At 61.4% G+C, this 19,350-nt stretch overlaps 1 protein-coding gene across 1 annotated transcript in view; it reads right to left on the bottom strand.

The window, feature by feature from the left end:
• Window positions 1-49: 49 nt before the first annotated feature.
• ADAMTS10 (ADAM metallopeptidase with thrombospondin type 1 motif 10) overlaps window positions 50-19,350 on the bottom strand; it is a 61,665-nt gene continuing 42,364 nt past the window's right edge. Inside the window, exons 13-25 of the mRNA XM_042047411.1 lie at window positions 16,860-17,005; window positions 16,026-16,089; window positions 14,723-14,825; window positions 9,957-10,090; window positions 8,691-8,814; window positions 8,152-8,232; window positions 6,709-6,872; window positions 6,003-6,129; window positions 4,560-4,689; window positions 4,007-4,211; window positions 3,208-3,384; window positions 2,360-2,516; window positions 50-1,719 (exon numbers count right to left, since the gene is read on the bottom strand). Coding sequence (XP_041903345.1) covers window positions 1,610-1,719; window positions 2,360-2,516; window positions 3,208-3,384; window positions 4,007-4,211; window positions 4,560-4,689; window positions 6,003-6,129; window positions 6,709-6,872; window positions 8,152-8,232; window positions 8,691-8,814; window positions 9,957-10,090; window positions 14,723-14,825; window positions 16,026-16,089; window positions 16,860-17,005 — 1,722 coding nt within the window. The 3' untranslated portion in view covers window positions 50-1,609. The remainder of the gene's footprint in view (window positions 1,720-2,359; window positions 2,517-3,207; window positions 3,385-4,006; window positions 4,212-4,559; window positions 4,690-6,002; window positions 6,130-6,708; window positions 6,873-8,151; window positions 8,233-8,690; window positions 8,815-9,956; window positions 10,091-14,722; window positions 14,826-16,025; window positions 16,090-16,859; window positions 17,006-19,350) is intronic.

The following is a 19,350-nucleotide window of genomic DNA, read 5'->3' on the forward strand; positions in this document are numbered from 1 at the left end:
CTGGCCAAACCCCGGGCTCGAGGAACACGACTGGGAGCAGAAGCTGTGCCCGGGATCGTAGCTACTCCTTTATTATAATTCATGCCTTACGTCGCTCCTCCTCAGAGTTAGTATGTTAAACATTGGCCAGTAGATATATATCGATACAAAAACGATGAAAACACCCCCTCCCCTCACCCAGAAACGTCAGAACGGAGCGTGGCACCAGGAAGGAAGAGAAACGAGGTTTGCTGAGCACCAGAGAAGCTGCGATCGGCTGGAGGAGCAGGTGGACACAAAAATACAGCTGGGAGGGAACACACGGGGGCTCTGCTCTGGGGGAAGGGGGCTGTCCCCTCCCTGCACCGTAGGGATGGCCCCAAGGGAACGAAACATGGCTTTGGACAAAGGTTTCCCATTGCTGTGATGTGGAAAGGCCTGAAAATAATCGTAGTTAATAACAATTAAAATGCTAACAAAAAGCACATGCTTTGGAGAGTTGAAGTCAGATCTCCTCCATGGGCGGCCCGTGGAGAGATTGGCCTGGGTTTGGCCATGAGGTGACCTGGAGGAATTTCAAGCCTGCTCTTTTTCCCATCACTGGAGGCCTCCTGCGGGCAGAGGAGTGGGTGGCACTGGGACTGGCACCTCAAGGCTACAGCCACACATGGCCAGGCTGCCTTCGCAGGCAAAGCACCTTTTGGAGGCAAAGCACCTTTGGAAGTCAAGCACCTTTGGAAGTGAGGCCGCAGCAGAGGCTGAGGCGATGTCTGGGCAGGGCCCTGCCGTGCCAGGCCCTGGGGACACTGTGGCAGGAGCGATCCTGTCCTGCATCCTCCTCGCTCTGCTCCCTGAGCCTGGCGCAGCCCCGCGGCCCCGAGCACGCCTCTGCCCCCAGCTCAGCTCGTGCTTCGAGGGATACAAACTGGTCCTAAAAGTGACAAAGGCGTTAAGGACAAACAGGGCAACACCCCAATCCAAGTCGGTCGCCACGAGAGTTTGGAGAACCCCCTCTCCCAGTGAAACTGGTGTCACCGCTCTGCTCACGGGGTGACCTGCTCCCTGTCCCCTGCTGCCAGTCCCGAGGCGACAGGGCGCAAACCAAGGGGGCAAAACCCCTGCTCCAACCCCACTCCCCACAGTGGCTCCTCTTCACCCAGCGCCACGCCACGAGGCACCTGAGCCCTCCTCCCTGTCTCCCCTGGGATCCCGAGGGAAGGGCAGCAGCCCCGGGGGTGCTCGAGCCCCGTGGTGGTGCCCAGAGGACACGGAGCGGGATGAGGCAGGAGCGGGGCGAGTGGTGCCGCTTCCCTCGGTGGCTCTCGGCCGCTACTAATAAATAACAACGTCAGAATTTCAAGTAAAGTCCCTGCTCTGCCCAGCTCCCCCCTCTCCCAGCACTCATCCAGCTGGGGCTGCAGTGGTTTAACTGGGAACCTGCCATGGTGAAGCTCGGGGGCCACGGGGGTCTGTGGGGGAGGGGTTTGGGGGACGCCGGCTCCTGCTGGAAGTGCGAACGGAGCCAGGGGAGATTCCCAGGGCGGAGAGGGAGGGCACGGCTCGGCGGCCCTCTGGCAGAGCTTTGGCCTTCCAGTTTTGCCACGAGGGTCCCACTGTGTCCCGCCGTGTCCTAGTGCCCCTGGCAGGTTTTACAGCACATCTGTCGGAAGTAGGTCCGGCTGCAGAACTTGAACTTGAGGACGAGCGGGCAGTAGGCCACCTTGTTCACATCCTTGCACTCTGAGGGGACACAGAGAGGAGAAGCAGGGTCACAGCCGGGCTGAGGGCATCCTGGGGGGGTTTTGCCAGGAAGCTGAACGATGCAGCCGTGATGAAGATGCTGCTGAGGACCTCACTAATGAAAACCTCTCTGTGCCAAGGTGCAGTTCCTGCATTTCTCGGGGTCGTGGCACACCAGGCTGGCCTGGGACCAGAGGGGACCAGGGCCACGGGGTGGCCACATTTTCAACAGAGTGATTTGGGTTGGAAGGGGCCTTAAATCTCATCCATTTCCACCCTCTGCACAGGCTGGGAGTGCAGAGATCCATCCCTGAGGCAGGGAATGCCTGGAGAGGGGATGGGCACAAGGCCAGAGTGGGAATGTTCCCGCTCCCACTGGGTGTCCAGGCAGAGAAATCCCGGAATTACAGAATACTTTGGGTGGGAAGGGACCTTAAAGAACATCTCATCCCACCCCCTGCCATGAGCAGGGACACCTCTCACCATCCCAGGTTGCTCCAAGCCCTGTCCAACCTGGCCTCGGACACTTCCAGGCATGGGTTCTCCCCACCCTAGAGCCCAACCCGTGTTGTGCTGGCTCTGCTGTCCCTGTCCCCAGAGCTGGCAGTGCCCCTGTGTCCCCTCCCCAGAGACCCCTCACCTTCAGGGTTGTCTGTAGGCCCTGACTCGCACTTGGTCTCGCACTGCTGCATCCCAGGGGGCTGCAGGGCCTCCACGCAGTCCATGGACGGCTGCCCAGTGTGAGCCAGGCACTGGACGGATCTTCTTTGCTGGCCAAGGCCACACTGGGCTGAGCACTGTGGGGACAGCACAGAGGGAGCTGCCGTGGCCACCATGGCTTTAGGAATGTGACAGGAGTGGGCACAGATGGGCGTTAGGGGGTGCAAAGGGTACTGGAGGTGGTGGTTCCTTCCCTGCCCAGCCGGGACTCCCTGGCACGAGCGAGTGCTGTGGCCCTGCATCCCAACAAAGCTTGGTTTGATTCTCCAGGGCCCGGGGAGGATCCCTCCATCCAACCCTAAATCCCTGGCCTTTCCCAGGCCTCCCGCACCCCGATCTCACTCTGTGGCTCGAGGGGTGTTGGAGGGCAGGAAGGACTGTCAGGGTCACCCCTCTGGGCTCTGAGGGGGACCAGCAGTGGCCTTGCTTGTCAGTAGGGCCAGCCCAGCTCTGCAGCCACTGCCCTGCTGACCCCCAGATACCCAAGGGGACCCCTCAATGACTTCTGTGGGGTCCTGGACACCCCCAGAGTCAGCTCTGGGGTCCTGTCAGGCCCAGGACACCCCCAGGGTCAGCTCTGCCCTTGGGCCACCATCATAAATGAGGCAAAAAGGGGGCAAAGAACATTGCCATGGGGTCCTGCTGTCCCCTGGACAGTAGTGGTGGCCACACAGGGTTCTGGTGGCCGGTAAAAGCCTTCAGCACCACAGGACTTGAAGGGCTGGGAGGCTTCTCCTGCAATGCCCCCGTGGGGAGGGCTGTCCCTACCTCTCCCCACTCGCCGGTGACCCAGCGGGGCGGGGGGCAGCGCCGCAGGTTGCACCTCATGCTGGTGGGGGGCTTGGCGGCCTCGTGGCACTGGGAGGTGGGCAGGGTCACGCTGTGGTCGCCGCTCTTGCACAGGACGATGCGGTGGCGGAAGCCGGGCCCGCAGCTCGGGGTGCACTGCAGGGACAGGAGACACGGTCAGGGCAGCCGGAAAGGAGGGGACAGAGGCAGCTCTGGCTCCCCCCACGCTGCTCCCACCTCTCCTGGCTCCTGAGCTACAACATCCCCCACTCTGCACTCTCTGTGGCCATCACTGGTGACCGGCACTGCCCTCCCACGGAGCAGCGCCCTCAGAGAGGTGAGGACGATGTCAATCACAGAATCAGAATATCCTGAGCTGGATCCCACAGGGATCCTGAATCCAGCCCCTGGCCCTGCCCAGACACCCCAACAACCCCAGCCTGGGCATCCCTGAGAGCGCTGTCCAAACGCTCCTGCAGCTCTGGCAGCCTCAGGCCCGGGCCCATTCCCTGGGGAGCCTGGGCAGTGCCCAGCAGCCTCGGGGGGAAGAACCTTTCCCTGAGCTCCATGCCCAGCCCTGACCCAGCTCCAGCCGTTCCCTGGGCTCCTGTCCCTGTCCCAGAGCAGAGCTCAGCCCCTGCCCCTCCGCCTCCCCTCGGGAGGAGCTGCAGCCCCCAGGAGCCTCCCCTCAGTCTCCTCTGCTCCAGCTGAACGAGCCAAGTGCCCTCAGCCGCTCCTCAGACCTTCCCCAGCTCCGTGTCCCTCCTTTGGCACTCGCCTCCGACCAGTCCAGGGCCACCCACTCAGGAGGACACGTTTGGTTGTTGCAGGGCTCCAACATCTTTGGCCGTGGCTGGGTGCAGGAGGCATCATCCAGGGTTTTCTCCTCACTGGCAGAGATCCTCCTCTTGCAGAAGACGCTGCGGGTCCGGACGCCCTCGTTGCAGCTCCGGCTGCACTCGGACCAGTTCCCAATGGTCCAGCTGGAGATGGGCCAACAGCAGAGCTTGGAGGGGCACGCTGGGCTGGGCTTGTCCCCACACTCCTGCACACAGCCCTGCTCCTACTCAGCCACAGCCTCCTGGGCAGCTCTGGCTGAACCACAGAGTTCCTCCACAGCTGCCCTTCCCCTCCAGGAGAGGAGCCAGGGAAGGGCTGGGACAATTCCTGAGGGACTCACTGAATAAGGGACAGAATAAGAGGAGAAACCCCAACCCCATTCCCCAGCAGAGCTGCTCCAGCCAGGCAGTGCCACCCCTGGCTGCCATTCCCAAGGAATTTCACCCTCTTCCACCCTGGCTTTCCCCCCCGCACGTGCCCCAGGTACTCACGCTGGGGGACAGGGCTCGGTGTTGCAGGGCCTCTGCCGCTCGGGCACTTTGGTGTCAGTGCTGCAGAAATGGTTGGGGACGGTGGAGCCATCGGAGAGTTTCCTGCACACCACAGACTGGATCTGGCTGCCTGCCCAGGGAGAAGAGGGAAGGGGGAAAGGGAGGAGGAGGCTGAGGCTGGAGCAGGGCCAGGCTGTGGGTGCTGGCCCCACAGCTCTGCTCCCGTGGGGTGACGTGACACAGCGGCCACTTGTCCCTGCACATCGAGCCTGGACTTATTCCTCCTTTCATAACCAAGGGCTCCTCTGGCATCTCCAGGAAAAATGGGTGGTGTGGAATGATGGGGTCAGTGTGTGGATGTGGCACTCTGGGTGACAAGGTGGGCATCGGGCACAGGTTGCACTCCATGGCCCTGCAGGGCTTTTCCAACCTTGATGATCCTGGGATGCTAAAGCTCACCAGCCAGGGCAGGACACACCAGAGGATGGAGGATCACAGCATTCCAAGGATCTCATGCTCCAACGAACCTGTTCTAACCTTGGCCTTGTGAAATTTCCTGGGCAGCACTTGGGGAGTAACAGGAACAAGGAGGGACAACACTTGATCGATGCCTAGCATGTGAGACCAGCCCTGAGCTTTAAACAGGGAACATTTTTGAGCCACTCTCTTCTCTGGCTGAACACCAGCTCAGCCCCTCCCAGCCAGGCTCACCAAAGTCCTGAGACACGGCCCAAACCTCCGTGTCAATCCCCATGGGAACCAGGCCAAGGGTTCAGGGAAGCACCAGGGGTGTTTCAGTTCCCAGACCATTGATGTGGGGCCAGATCTGTTGTGATCAGCCAACCTGTCCTTACTCCATCCCTGGCAGTGTCCAAGGCCAGGCTGGATGGGGCTGGGAGCATCCTGGGATAGCGGAAGTGTCCCTGCCCATGGCAGGGGGTGGAACTGGATGGGCTTTGAGGTCCCTCCTAACCTAAAGCCATTCTATGATTCCATGCATTGCACAGGTAACTGGGTTTAAAAGGGCCTGGAGAGGGACAGGACACAGGGAATGGCTTCCCACTGCCAGAGGGCAGGGCTGGATGGGATCTTGGGAAGGAATTGTTCCCTAGGAGGGTGGGCAGGCCCTGGCACAGGGTGCCCAGAGCAGCTGGGGCTGCCCCTGGATCCCTGGCAGTGTCCAAGGCCAGGCTGGATGGGGCTTGGAGTATCCTGGGACAGTGGAAGGGGTCCAATTTTGATCTTTAAGGTCCTTCCACCCAAACCTGTGGCCCAGCTGAAGACAGCACCCAGGTTCTTTGCCCTGCCACAACTCCCACGTGGCTGAGAGCGGGGTGGGGCCGTGCAGAGACCCCAGAGCTCCTCAGAGCCAACCACAGGCCCAGACACAGCTGCAGGGGGGTCCCACCTGTCCCCCCAAACCAGCCCAGCATCAGAGCTCACCCCCTGCACACAGCACAGAGCACTTGGTCCATGGGGTGTAGTGCCAGGAGTAGTGGCTGGAGCCGTCCCTGCCCACCGGAGCGTTGAACTTGTAGCGGATCCCCTGCAGCTCCGTCCGCACCAGCACCTGCGGGAAAGGCACCCCCGGGACATCAGTGCCACTGCGGTGACCACCCAGGTGGCATCCCACAGCCTCGCTAACATCCAGGGCAGTTGGAATCTTCCCCTGTCCCCTTTCCAGCCCCTCCCAGAACTGGCAGGGAAGCCACCAGTGGTGACAGTGGTGCTCGATCAGAGAATGAGCTCCCAGGCACTTAAGGGTGGAATCATCCCAAAACCTGATGTATTAGGGAGGGAGAGCTGAGAGTGCCCAGTGGATAAAGCACTGGCCCCCTAAGGCAGGGATTGTGGCTCCTGTCCCACCTGGGGTGGCCCTTTCAAAGATTGGACGTGGCACTCGGTGCCATGGCCCGGCTGACGAGGCGGTGTCGGGTCATAGGTTGGACTCGATGGTCTCAAAGGGCTTTTCCAACCTAATGAATTCTGTGATTGATTGTGTGAATTGAGCCCAATTTACCTCTGGTCTCTGTGTCCCTTCATTCCCCACAGCCACCCCAGGGGCTGAGCAGCCCCAATCCCCACGTAGCCACGGCAAGGGCCTGTTAGCCCAGCCAGGAGCACACCGGGGGGGTATGAAGTTACCAACCATGACAAAGAGAGTGATGTTGGTGGGTCCCAAAGCCTCCAGTGACTCGGGCTCTTCGGGGGACCTCCTGTAGTGGAAGGTGGTGCCGGCGACGTCGAAGCGCCGGGGGGGATCGATGGAGAGCTTCCCGTTGATGAAATATTCACCACTGTCCCCTCGCAGTGCTGCTGGGACAGGGGAGGGAGGTCACACCAAGGCTGGAAGCACCTGGGCCAACTTCAGCCAGGTGCTGCTCGCCTGCTGGGCTCAGAGCAGGGCTGGGACAGAGGGTAAATGGCCTCAGCCTTGGCCAAAGGGAGGGGACAGCTGGGGGCTGGCTCAGGGTCGCACAGAGCAACCAGCAGGGTGGGACCAAGGTAGCCACGGTGTGCTCTCAGCCTGGCCAGCACCGTGCTGTGGGGACCACCAGCAGCCAAGGAAAAGGCAAGGAATCTCTTCCCATGGGATTGATCTGACCCAACCTGAGCTGGGACCAACATTTATGGATGGGACACCCCCGGGCTGGGCTGGGCTGGGCTGGGGGACAAGCTGTGGCCACGAAGCCGGGCTCAAACCCAGCTGTGCTAACTGGGTCGGGGCTGCTGGAGCTGCTGGGGCCTGGAGCCGGGCTGTGGTTGCCCGGGAGAGTCGCTAGAGGGGGATCGGACCACTCGCTCCATCCCATTCCCATTCCCATTCCCATTCCCATTCCCATTCCCACTCTGTCCCTCAGCTCCCCGACACTCCGGGAGTGGCTCCGGGCACTGCCGCCCTCGCCGACCCCGTCTCGCTCGGGGCAGGGAAGATCCTTGGCGCTGCTGAGGGCAGAGGATGCTCCCTCCCTCCATCTGGGAGGCCAGGAGAGATCCTGGAGTGGCAGAGCTCGGTGGCAGCAGCCTCAGAGAGCAGAAATCCGGTGTGGGTGGACACGAGGAGTCCCCACACACTGGGCAGGGAGGGATGGCGGCACCTCCGATCCCAGCAAAGGGAGCTGGGCTGGAGGGATGCGGCCAGCAGAATCCTGCAGGCAGCCGGCAGGGAGCCAGGGTGGGCACCCTGCCCTGCCTGGCATCGCTCGGGGGACAGGGAGGAAAAAAGGGGAAAGAAAAATCCTCGTTGTGAAAGCGGGACTGAGCGAGGCTGGAAAACCAAGCCCGAGGAAAATGTGAGCGTTTTTAATCGCCAGGCTGGCAGAGGGGCGATGCCAGGGAGCCACAGGCAGTGCCAGGAGCTGCGCGGTTTGCTCGGGGTTGTGATGCTAACACAGGGCAGAGGCACAGGCAGGGACAGTGGGGGACATGCAGCCCACGCTGGCCTGGGAACACCCTGCCCTGCTGCCTTCCCCTGATCCCAAACCCCAGCCTGGGTGGGAAGTCCTCCTTGCCGGGCCTTTCCCAGGGCCTGTTAACCCCAGGGAAACGGCAGGGCCCGGCTGGGATTTCAGCCTCCCCAGGTGCCTCTCACCCAGGTAGTTGATGGACAGGTTCAGCTCCCGGATGTCGATGTGGACGGAGCCCTTGGGGATCTGGATCACCTCCTCGTAACCTGTGGGACAACCAGGGGCTGCTGAGCAGGAATGTTCAGCCTCCAATCCCAGAGCTGCCCTGGGCTGCTGGAGGGGAGCACGAGCCAACCCCCTACCCATGGGGAAAGGATGGGAAAAGCATTTGGGGCACCAAAACGTTGTGGGTCTGCAGCATGGGCCCTTGTGGTGGGACTGCTGTACTGGGAATGTGCTGTGGAGCTGGGATTTCCATGGGCATCTCCCAGCCCTGGTTCCCAGCACGAGCTGGGGAGCAGGGAAGGAGCCTGGAGCTCTGTGCCCGAGATTCGGGTGCCAGTGGGGGCTGGGGCACGGCTTGGCCGGTGGGCAGCAGGGGTTTGTTCCCTCCCAGCCTGGCCCTACCCCTTGGGATGGTTCTCCGGGATGTGTCCCTGCCCATCCCCAGGGGCAGACGAGGTGGAGGAGGGATTTGAGGGTGACCAGGCCGTTTGTTCCCTACCTCCCTCGGGCAAGGACTGGTTGAAGACGCCCTCGATGGTCTCGCAGGAGCTGCCGTCCCCCCCGCACACCCGGCACTTGTCCTCCTTGGAGTCGGAGCCCAGCACTCGGTCACAGCCCACGTGCTGCGGGAGGGAGCAGCAGGAATGAGCCATCCGGGGGGGGCCCTTCCCTTCCCTTCCCTCACCTGCCCTGGTCCCCTCAGTGCCCCGGACACCTCAGCAGCGTCACCTCTGCCACCCCTCTCCGAGGCTGGGAGGGTGCAGGCAGGAATCCTGGGATCTAGCAGAGCTTGGGATGCCCGTGTGGAGCTGCAGCACCCAAGGGATGCCCTGTCCCTGCCCATGCGTCCTTGTGGCCTCTGTCCCGCTGCCACCGCCCGTGGGGTGGCACTCGGGTCACCAGCAGGGCTGCAGCTCCCTCTGGTGCAGTCCCCCTTTGTTCCACAGCCCCATGGAGACAAAAAGATCCCAGAGATACCGGAAGGGAGACAGACAGACCCACAGGGAGCCTGTCGGTCTGTCGGTCTGTCTGTCTGTCTGTCTGCCTGTTGGGGGGTGTTGGCCGCTCCCACCACGCTTTCCTGTAATTAAACTTCTACGGCTCCCTCCGGATCCCATTGCAAGGGAAATATCAAAGTGCCTGGGGGTGCAGAGACCCGTCCCTGAGGCAGGGAATGCCTGGAGAGGGGATGGGCACAAGGCCAGGGTGGGAATGTTCCCGCTCCCACTGGGTGTCCAGGCAGAGAAATGCCGGAATTATAGAAGGGTTTGGGTGGGAAGGGACCTTAAAGCCCATCCCACCCCTGCCATGGCAGGGACACCTCCCACTGTCCCAGGCTGCTCCCAGCCCCAGTGTCCAGCCTGGCCTTGGCCACTGGCAGGGATCCAGGGGCAGCCCCAGCTGCTCTGGGCACCCTGTGCCAGGGCCTGCCCACCCTCCCAGGGAACAATTCCTGCCCAAGATCCCATCCAGCCCTGCCCTCTGGCACTGGGAAGCCATTCCCTGGGTCCTGGCCCTCCATGCCTTGTCCCCAGTCCCTCTGCAGCTCTCCTGGAGCCCCTTTAGGCCCTGCAAGGGGCTCGGAGCTCTCCCTGGAGCCTTCTCCTCTCCAGGTGAGCACCCCCAGCTCTCTTAACCCTCCACCCATCCCATGTCTGTGGGAGCAGGTTGAGGGCAGCACTCCCCTGCCTGGGGGTCTGTCCTTGTCCCCCCATCCCAGGGGTCTGTCCCTGTCCCATCCCAGGCTGTCCCAGCCCCGGAGCACCTTGCACTCGCCGTTGACGCAGATGTCATTGGAGTCCGGCCGGCACGGGGTCCCGTCCACCACGGCTGCCGCCCGCTCCGTGTAGAAGTTGAAGCCCTCGGCCAGGCAGTTGAGGGAACAGGCCTTGACACCCCCTGGGAGAGGAGCACAGCTTCAAATGGGGCCACCGAGGAGAGAAAAGATGTGGAAAACCAGGAGGATCCCCCTGGAGGAGGGATGCAGGCCCTTGAGCTGGACGCTGACCCCTGGGGGGACACTGTCCCTTCTGCTCCAAGCCCCAACACTGCCAGGGATCCAGGGGCAGCCCCAGCTGCTCTGGGCACCCTGGGCCAGGGCCTGCCCACCCTCCCAGGGAACAATTCCTTCCCCATATCCCATCCAGCCCTGCCCTCTGGCAGTGGGAAGCCATTCCCTGGGTCCTGTCCCTCCAGCCCTTGTCCCCAGTCCCTCTGCAGCCTGGGAGCAGGGGCTGGATGTGATGGGGAAGGACACAAAGTGATTTGTCCTTATCTGGGTCACTCCTGCCTCTTTGCAAGTTGCCAACACCCCTCTGCCCACTTTACCAACAGGGAAACTGAGGCAGCAGCTCCCGAGTTACCTTTCCAAGGTTTTTCCAGCTGCCGGAACAGAACAACCAAATTGCTGGGCCAGAGAAACCATCCCTGTCTGTCTGAGGCTGGTGGATCCCAAATCCTTCCCAGCAAAGGTGACTACAGCACCGCGAGGATGAAGGGGAAGGACCTTCAGGTTACAGCTGGAATTCCTGTTCCCCAACAACCTTTGCCAGGGCAACACCCCAGGAACACCCTGGATATCTGGATACAGTGCCTGGAGCAGGATGTGGGTCCAGCAGAGCATTCCCTGGCTTCTGCTGCTGGATTTTATCAAATCCTGGCATGGCTTGTGGCATTCACTGCCTTTCCTGAGCATCCCAGGATCCCAGCACGGACCTGGCAGAGGCAGTTCCCTCCCGGGGGCACCACCCACGGTCCTGCTCCCTGTGCCAGGGCTGGGAAGCACCTTGGATGGGAGGAATGGGAACGTGCAGAACTGGAAACTCCACCCAGCACATCAAAGGGGCAGAGGGAGGGGGCCCAGCTGTGCCTGGGAGCACCCGAGAGCAGCTGGGCAGAAGAGAGAGCAAAGCTGGGAGAGGGAGGAGCAGGAGGAGACAGAGAGGGGAATTCAGCAGCTTGGAGGCATTTTCGGGAGCAGGATGCCTGGGCAAGCCCCTGGAGAAGCTCTGGAAGCAGCTGCTGAGCAGGGGGAGCTCAGCAGCCCCCGAGAGCAGGGGCTGCCCCTGGGGGTCGGGCAGGGAGCTGGGACTCGGCTCCCGTGGTCACACTGCTCTGTGTGGGAGGAATCCTGCTGGCTCTCCTCACCGGTCACTTGGGAAAGGCCTTTCCGTGGGGAATTCCTGCCCTTCAAAGTCCCATGGAAGAGGAACAGGGAGAGGGAGAGCGAAGGAGGAAGGAGGGAGGGGTGACCCTGCATTGGTACTGACTGCCACTGCTCCAGCGAGCTGCCTGGGCCACCTGAGCTCTGGGACAGTCCCCTCACTCTCCCTGGGGACAATTCCCAGGCAGGATTTGCCCTTGGAAGCCAGGTCACCATCCCAGCCACCAGAGGAAAGGAGACTGGAATCACTGCCCAGCATCTGTTGGGAACGGGAGTGTCCTTGGCACCAAGAGGTGCCCTGGGCATCCCCTTGTCCTTGTGCAGGTGGCTCCAGGGACAACTGTGTCCCCATGACAGCAGCACTGAGCACAGTGAGGGCAAGTCTGGACCCCAGAAAGGTCCTCTGACACAGCACAGCGTGCCTTGGAACTCCTGGAGATGGGAGAAGAGCGACTGCCACAGAACGAGTGAGACCTCTGAGCCTGCCCAGGGAATGTTGCTAAATACAATTATGGAATCCTGGAGTATCCTGAGCTGGATCCCACAGGGATCCTGAATCCAGCCCCTGGCCCTGCCCAGACACCCCAACAACCCCAGCCTGGGCATCCCTGAGAGCGCTGTCCAAACGCTCCTGCAGCTCTGGCAGCCTCAGGCCCGGGCCCATTCCCTGGGGAGCCTGGGCAGTGCCCAGCAGCCTCGGGGGGAAGAACCTTTCCCTGAGCTCCATGCCCAGCCCTGACCCAGCTCCAGCCGTTCCCTGGGCTCCTTTCCCAGAGAGGTGAAAGCCCCAGCCAGGCATCAGCCCGCAGATTTTGACCCCCTCCCTTCACTCGGGGCCTGCCGTGGTTCCTCCTTTGCGTGTTTAACAGAGTTATTCAAATCGAGTATTTTCCTTTGGCTGCTGCCTCCGAGGATGTTTTGTTCCTCCTGCCTGCCCTCTCCCATGGAGGAATTAAACCTTATTACCATTTCTGACGAGCACTCTCCTGTTTTCCGAAAGCTCCTGCTCCTCCCATCCCTCTCCCACCCCAAACTCCCGCATCGGCCAAGAGCAAAAACGAAGAACGGAGCGAGCAGAGCAAAGTAAACAAACAATTAAAGCTGCATTCCACGCGGTATCTGCGGACTGCTGAGCTCAGCGCTCCTCTCCGGGGCTCTGCGTCCTGACCCCGCGCTCTGGGCTCCGGGATCGCTGGGAACCAAACAGCCCCAAACACAGCCCGACCACAGGTCAGGCTTCTTCCCTTCCCAAATCCCCGCAGGACTGGCGGCCCCCTCCTCCAGGCGTGTGGGGCACTCCTTGTCTGCAGGGTGGGGGTCCTCCGTGCCCAGGATATTTCCCGAAGAAACGTGGGGTGAAGCCTCTGAGGGACACAAGGCACCCCTGAACTCACCCACCCACCCTTTTGGGAAGCCCGAGCGGCTGAGCTGAGCAGGGGAAGGGGCTCAGCAGAGACCCAGGGTGGGGATCAGCTCCTAAAACCAAGCTGAGGAGCAGATTCCTGCCAGCTGGAGGGAGGAATGCCCAGGGATGAGGCTGCCAGCAAAGAGGGCTCCTGGGGAGCTGCTGGTGCCAGCAGGGAGGGAGGGACTGACACCCTCACACCCGAGCGCTCTGGGCACTGCTGGAAGAGCCCAGGAGACGAGGAACAGCCCTCAGTGCCATCCCAGGGTCTGGTGGCATGGGGGAACACAGGGACTGACGGCAGGACGGCAGCGGCCAGGGCAGGACAGGACGGGGTCGTTCCCCAGGGTCAGGTCTGTGACGTGAAGAAGGGGGAGGTGCAAGGGACATCCTCAACTCCCCCAGGATGTGCCTCTGACACCCAAAAGCCACCAAGGGTCACAAAACCCCACAGGCACAAGGATGAAGGTCCTCGTGCTGCTGAAGTCACGGAGTCACAGAGGGGGTTGGGATGGAAGGGACCTCAAAGATCACCCGGTGCCACCCCTGCCATGGGCAGGGACACCTCCCACTGTCCCAGGCTGCTCCAAGCCCAATGTCCAGCCTGGCCTTGGACACTGCCAGGGATCCAGGGGCAGCCCCAGCTGCTCTGGGCACCCTGTGCCAGGGCCTGCCCACCCTCCCAGGGAACAATTTCTTCCCAAGATCCCATCCAGCCCTGCCCTCTGGCACTGGGAAGCCATTCCCCCTTGTTCTGGCACTCCAGGCCTTGCTAAAATTCTGTCGTTCTTTCCAGCCCCCTTTAGGTGCTGAACACAAACCAGGTCTCCCCAATCCTGAGAGAGAGCCCAAACTTGTGCAAAGAAGTTCCTTGACCTTCCCCACTCCGTGGTTCCTCCTTGGGCCACCCCAGGGGACAATGGTGACACCCTTTGACACTGAATAAATCAAATAAAAGTGCTCCTCATGACCATTCCCCACAGCCAACGCAGGAAGAGGAGATGAAGCTCTGAATCCCTTCAAAACCTGGCACTGTCAGCACCCTCAGCCTTCCAGGAGAGGTTCCACCACTCATTTTATGAAGCTGAAGCAGAGAGAGAGGAAGGGGCTCTTCATGAAAGCAAAAAATCCGTATCAGGATCAGATATCAGTCAAAAATCCATATCAGCATCACCTCGAGGGCGCTGCTCAGCTGGCCAACCCAGCCCCGGGCCATGCCTGGAGAGGAGAGAGGTCTGAGCAAGGGCAGCCCCAGCCTGCAGGGTTCCCTTCCACCTCAGCATCCATCGGGCTCTTTGGGGGACTTTGCAGCCTCACAATTTCATTACATTTTTATCGATCCATCCCCTGCAGCCTCGGCACAGCTGCTCCAGCTGCGGGAGCCCCGCTGGGGGCTGGGCTTGTTTGCACAGCTGGGAAGGATTTCCCCAGGCCACTTCATTAACTCCACGGAGGAGATGAGCTGTTCCCCCTCATTATTGAGAGATTTCTGCCACGGAGCCTCCTCCTGCCCCCTCTCCTCACCAGACCCTTCTGCAGGACCCAGGGCTGACCTCGGGAAGAGGGAAGTGCTGCTCCTTGGAGGATCCATGGGATCCCATCCCTTCTCCTGCTCAGGAAGTTTTCCCTGCCTGCTCTGTCTCCTCCCCATCAGGCACCAGACATTCCCTGCTCTTCTCCATCGTCCTCTGCTCCCTCAGCTGAGGAACCAGCCTGGAGGAAAGAAGCTGGAACAGCTCCAGAGCTGCTGGGATTGCTTCTGGCAGAGCAGTGAAAGGGGGGATGACCCGGGACGGGGGGACAGGCGACTCCTGGCGGGATGGCAGCACATCCCAGGAGCACAGAGAGGGAAACCAGAGCTGCGGAAATCCTCACCACCTGTCCCCACACCCCTTGGACCACGAGACCCATCCCTGTGGAGCGTGAGGGGAGCAGGTGTGAGCAGCCCCTGCCCCAGACTCACCTCCCCGGTAGGTTTTCCAGCTGTAGTACTTCCCTCGGAAGGGCACGTTGTCAAACTCGGCGCACTGCAGCTCTCGGAAGTCCTGTGAGCCCGGCGGGCAGTCCTGTGGTCACACAGCCAGCGGTCAGTGCGGGGCTGGGGTGGCCAGAAGGGCAGGGGCTGCTCCAGGCATTGCCACCAGCCCCTGAGGACACGGGCAGCAGCCCTGACACTGCTACAGGGCGCCCTGAGTGTCTCTCCTGCAAAGCTGGACACGATTTGAAGACCAAGAGCACAAGGAGGGGCCACAGGAGCTGTGGCTGAGGTGTGACCCTCGGGAACAATCCCTCAAACCCAAGTGCAAAGCGCAGGGAAGCACCAGGACCCCTCTGTTGTCCTCACCAGCAGCCCGGGGGTGTTACAGCTACAATTCCCCAGCCCCAAAGCTTCACCGAGCATCCCTTCCCCACAGTTTTTGGTGTAAATCTCTGGGGTTTAACCCTCAGCTCGGGGAAGCAGAGTCTGACCCAGGCTCTCCTGAGCAGCCCCGAGAGGCAGCGCTGTCCCGGCAGAGCTGGAATCCTCTGAACTCCCCCCCTTATCTCCGGGCCCCTCTGGATCCCGCAGGTCCGTGCAGCCCCCTCGGCCCCCGGAGCCATCTCCCACACCTGCCTGGTCCTGCCCGGAATTCCCATTGTGGGATTGCTGCGGGCACACCCCGCCCTGCCACCCCCCCCCGCCGCCTCCTCCTCCTCCCGGGGATCCCACGGTGCACAGAGCACCCTGCACCTGTGTGTGGAGAGGGCTGATCCCCCCGGACAGGGCTGATCCCACTGGGAGAGGGCTGATCCCCCCGGACAGGGCTCATCCCACTGGGAGAGGGCTGATCCCACTCAGACAGGGCTGATCCCACTGGGAGAGGGCTGATCCCATCCGGACAGGGCTAATCCCACTTGGAAGGGGCTGATGCCACCCGGACAGGGCTGATCCCCCCCAGACCGGGCTGATCCCACCCGGACAGGGCTGATCCCCCCGGACAGGGCTGATCCCATCCGGACAGGGCTGATCCCCCCGGACAGGGCTGATCCCATCCGGACCGGGCTGATCCCATCCGGACCGGGCTGATCCCACCCGGACCGGGCTGATCCCACTTGGACAGGGCTGATCCCCCCGGACAGGGCTGATCCCATCCGGACCGGGCTGATCCCCCCCAGACCAGGCTGATCCCACCCGGACAGGGCTGATCCCACCCGGACAGGGCTGATCCCCCCTCTCTATCCCTCCCATCCCTCCCAGCCCCGCTGCCGGGCCCGGCACCACTCACGTCGGTGTTGCAGGAGCGGTAGCGCTTCCTCTCCCCTAGGCAGTACTTCCCTCCGATCGTGGGCCTGCCAAAGCAGAGAGGAGATGCTGGAACAGCTCCAGCCAGTGTTTGGGGCAGGGTTTTGCCCCCAGGAGCTTGGGGTGGCTGCCCCAGCTGGCTTTTCCCAGCCCTGCTCTGCCACAAGGACCGATCCTGCCTGGCTGGGCACGGCTGGAGCGCAGCCCCTAAAATCTCCCTGAGTGCACAGAGGGTTTGCACAGCGGGGTTTGGGGTGTGCTGCAGCTCCGACACCAACACAGGGCACAGAGCTGGGCAAAGGCATTCAAAACCTGCCAAACCTTCCAGGAGTCATCACTGAAATGGAAGCAGGCCCGGCTTTGTGTGCAGGGACCCCAGTGCAGCTGTCCCTGATGCTCAGGTGACATCAAAGGACAGGCACTGGGCTGGTGTGGCACTGGGGGAGTGGATTATTATCAGAATCGTAACAGGATGATGTACCTGCTCCACGGAGAACGGCCTGAGGGGGCTTTTCCTTCTCTCTCTGCCTTTCCTCCCCCCACCCCCTCCCAAAAAAGCAGAGATGGAAGAGGCAGGAACTGTTGGATGAGCCAGTTCTCCAGCTGGGACATCTCCTGTCTCCTCAGGGCAGTGCTTCATTCACTTCTCAAGACCCTCAGGCACTTGCAGGGCTCAGAGGAGGGAAGGCACAGCCGGCACAGCTCCTTCCCCCCAGGAGCTGGGTGTGGGGCTGCACAGGCACCTGGATGTGCCTTCCAAGGATTGGGGACACTGCAGGGCTGTGGTGACAGGGCCACCACCCACCCCCCCACGTACCTGGGGCTGTCGCAGTGGCGCACGGACGAGGACACGCCGCCGCCGCACGTCCGGCTGCACTCCCCCCACGATGACCACGACCCCCAGGCTCCGTCCACGCCCTCCGGCCGCGTCCCGAAGGGCACACACTCCCTCTTGTAGCACCACTGCGGGGACACAGAGCTCTGAACACCCCAGGCACGGGCGCTCCTTCTCCCAGAGCTTCCACAGGGCACGGAGCCAGCTCAGGGCTGGCATCGGCTTTGATCCTGAGGGATCTGAGCTCGGAGCCGCAGCGGCCTCGGAGCCAAATTCTCTGAGGCAAAGGGCGCTCGCCTCTCCTTCGGGTCATGCTGGCAGTGGTTGTGCACACACAGTGGGACCAGTGTCCCCAGTTCCCACCCCAGTCCTGGGGGACAGGCAGCCACGGGCAAGAGGTCCCATCCCACAGGGTGCCCAGAGCAGCTGTGGCTGCCCCTGATCCCTGGCAGTGTCCAAGGCCAGGCTGGATGGGGTTTGGAGCACCCTGGGCTATGGAAGGTGTCTCTCTGCCCATGGCAGGGGTGGCACTGGATGAGTTTTAAGGTCCTTCCACCCCAAACCAGTCTGGGATTCTCCTCTAGAGAGGTCCTGGGTCCCACAGCTCACATCTGGTAAAAGCCCTTGGCATACTTCCAGGTGGTCTTGGATCAGAGTTGCTGCTGCTGGGCAGGGCCAGGATCCCAGGGGACACGGACACACCCACAGCCAGCTGCTCCCTCCCAGCACAGAGTGAGTTTTGGGTGTACTGGGAGCTCAGGTTGGGGTTGGCCTGTCCCAAATGTCCTGATCAGCAAAGGGCCTGGGTTAAAATCAAGCTTAAATCGTAACATCAGCATTGTGTCATCGTTCTGTGAGGATCCCTAAAGAATCCGCCTGTCCCCGTCCTACTGGCAGACAGATGCTCATGGAAATCTGCCTATGAAATACTTCCCTCAGCCCTGGCACACGTCCCACACCCCCTGGAGTCCCCAGCCATGCGAGGGACGGTGCCAGAGCCGCCGCCGCTGTCCGGGCACGGTGCCGGACACGGAGCCCCGGGGGCTGGGATAATCCCGGGAAGGAAGAAAGCGCCGTGTGCTCCTTCCAGGGGCTGGGAACCCACCCTGGAGCCGCTGGCACGGCCTCTCCTGGCTCCTCCCGAGCCAGCTCTCCATGGGCAGCTGGGAAAAACGCACGGTGGCTTCCCAGGAATCCCAGCTCATGATCCCTGGGAACACCAGCACCTCTCCAAAGGTGGAGGAGGTGCTCTGCAGGCACAGCCTGGATATTCCACAATATTCCAACATCTTGGGAATAGCTCCTAGGGGCTGTGGCCCCTTCCCTTCCCTTCTCCCTTCTCCCTTCTCCCTTCTCCCTTCTCCCTTCTCCCTTCTCCCTTCCCTTCCCTTCCCTTCCCTTCCCTTCCCTCCCCCCCCCCCCCCCCGGTTAAAAAGTGCTTACAAAGTGGGGGAAAAGGGATGTTTAAAAATGGGAAAAGCTGGGAAAAAGACACGGATAGGAGGGGAAAATGCCACTGTGGGTTCTTGGGGTAAGACAGGCGAAGCCATAACAATCACAGGAGATCGATTAATTGAAAAAAGGAGGATCTGGGAGGAGGAAATACCCAGAGGTTTGGGATGTGGGCACAGCAGAGCTTGGCTCAGCCTTCCCCCACACTGGGGGGCAGAGCACAGGAATTTTCCATCTCCTTTAATAGTTCATACTTCAAATCCCCTGATCCTTCCCTCTGCTCTCCCCAGGGGAGAGGGAGAAGCCAGTGAAGACCTTGGAGAGCTGCTCCAGCCAAGGTTGGGGGCTCACCCCAGCAGCTCCAGCTGGGGACAATGCAGACACTCAGCATAAAAGTGCATCTCCTTCCAGCCGAGGCCATCAAATCCCTCCCAAAGAACAAATGGATCCAAAAGGATAAGCACAGGAAGGTAACTGGGGGTTCAGAGCAAGCCAGAATCCCCACAGGGAGCAGCTCCCAGAAATCCGGGGGGGCTGTGGCTGCTTCGCTTCCCTTCCCTCAAGGCTTTTGAAGAACCCTGGTTAAAAAGCGGTCACAAAATGGGGGGAAAGGGATATTTAAAAGTGGGAAAACTTGGGAAAAAGCCATGACTAGGAGGTAAAAAATGCTGTAGTCCCTGTGATGTGCAGCAGGAGGGATGTGCAGCCCCGGGAGCTGCCTGCTCCTCTCTGCCCCAGTTCCCAGCAGCACTAAGAGCAGTGCTTGCAGAGAATCCTGCATTTGGCAGAGTCTCCCCTGCACCCCAGCTCCTCCCGCTTCCTAAGGATCTGAAATGTTTCTTGGGAATTACTTTTCTTCGAGTGGAAGGGGGAATGTCCCAGCCCTGATTCGCCCTTGCCCCAGTGTGCAGAGGCTCTTTGTTTGAGCGGTGCATTCACTCAAATGCTGGGAAAAACGGGTGTGGGAGGAGCAGGGAATGAAGCAATCCAGGCAAAATTCATGGTCGGGAAAAATCCTGCC

The sequence above is a fragment of the Corvus kubaryi genome, unplaced genomic scaffold, assembly GCF_017639235.1.
Source record: "Corvus kubaryi isolate FWS band 111438036 unplaced genomic scaffold, C.kubaryi_AGA036_p1.0 121, whole genome shotgun sequence".
Taxonomy (NCBI): domain Eukaryota; kingdom Metazoa; phylum Chordata; class Aves; order Passeriformes; family Corvidae; genus Corvus; species Corvus kubaryi.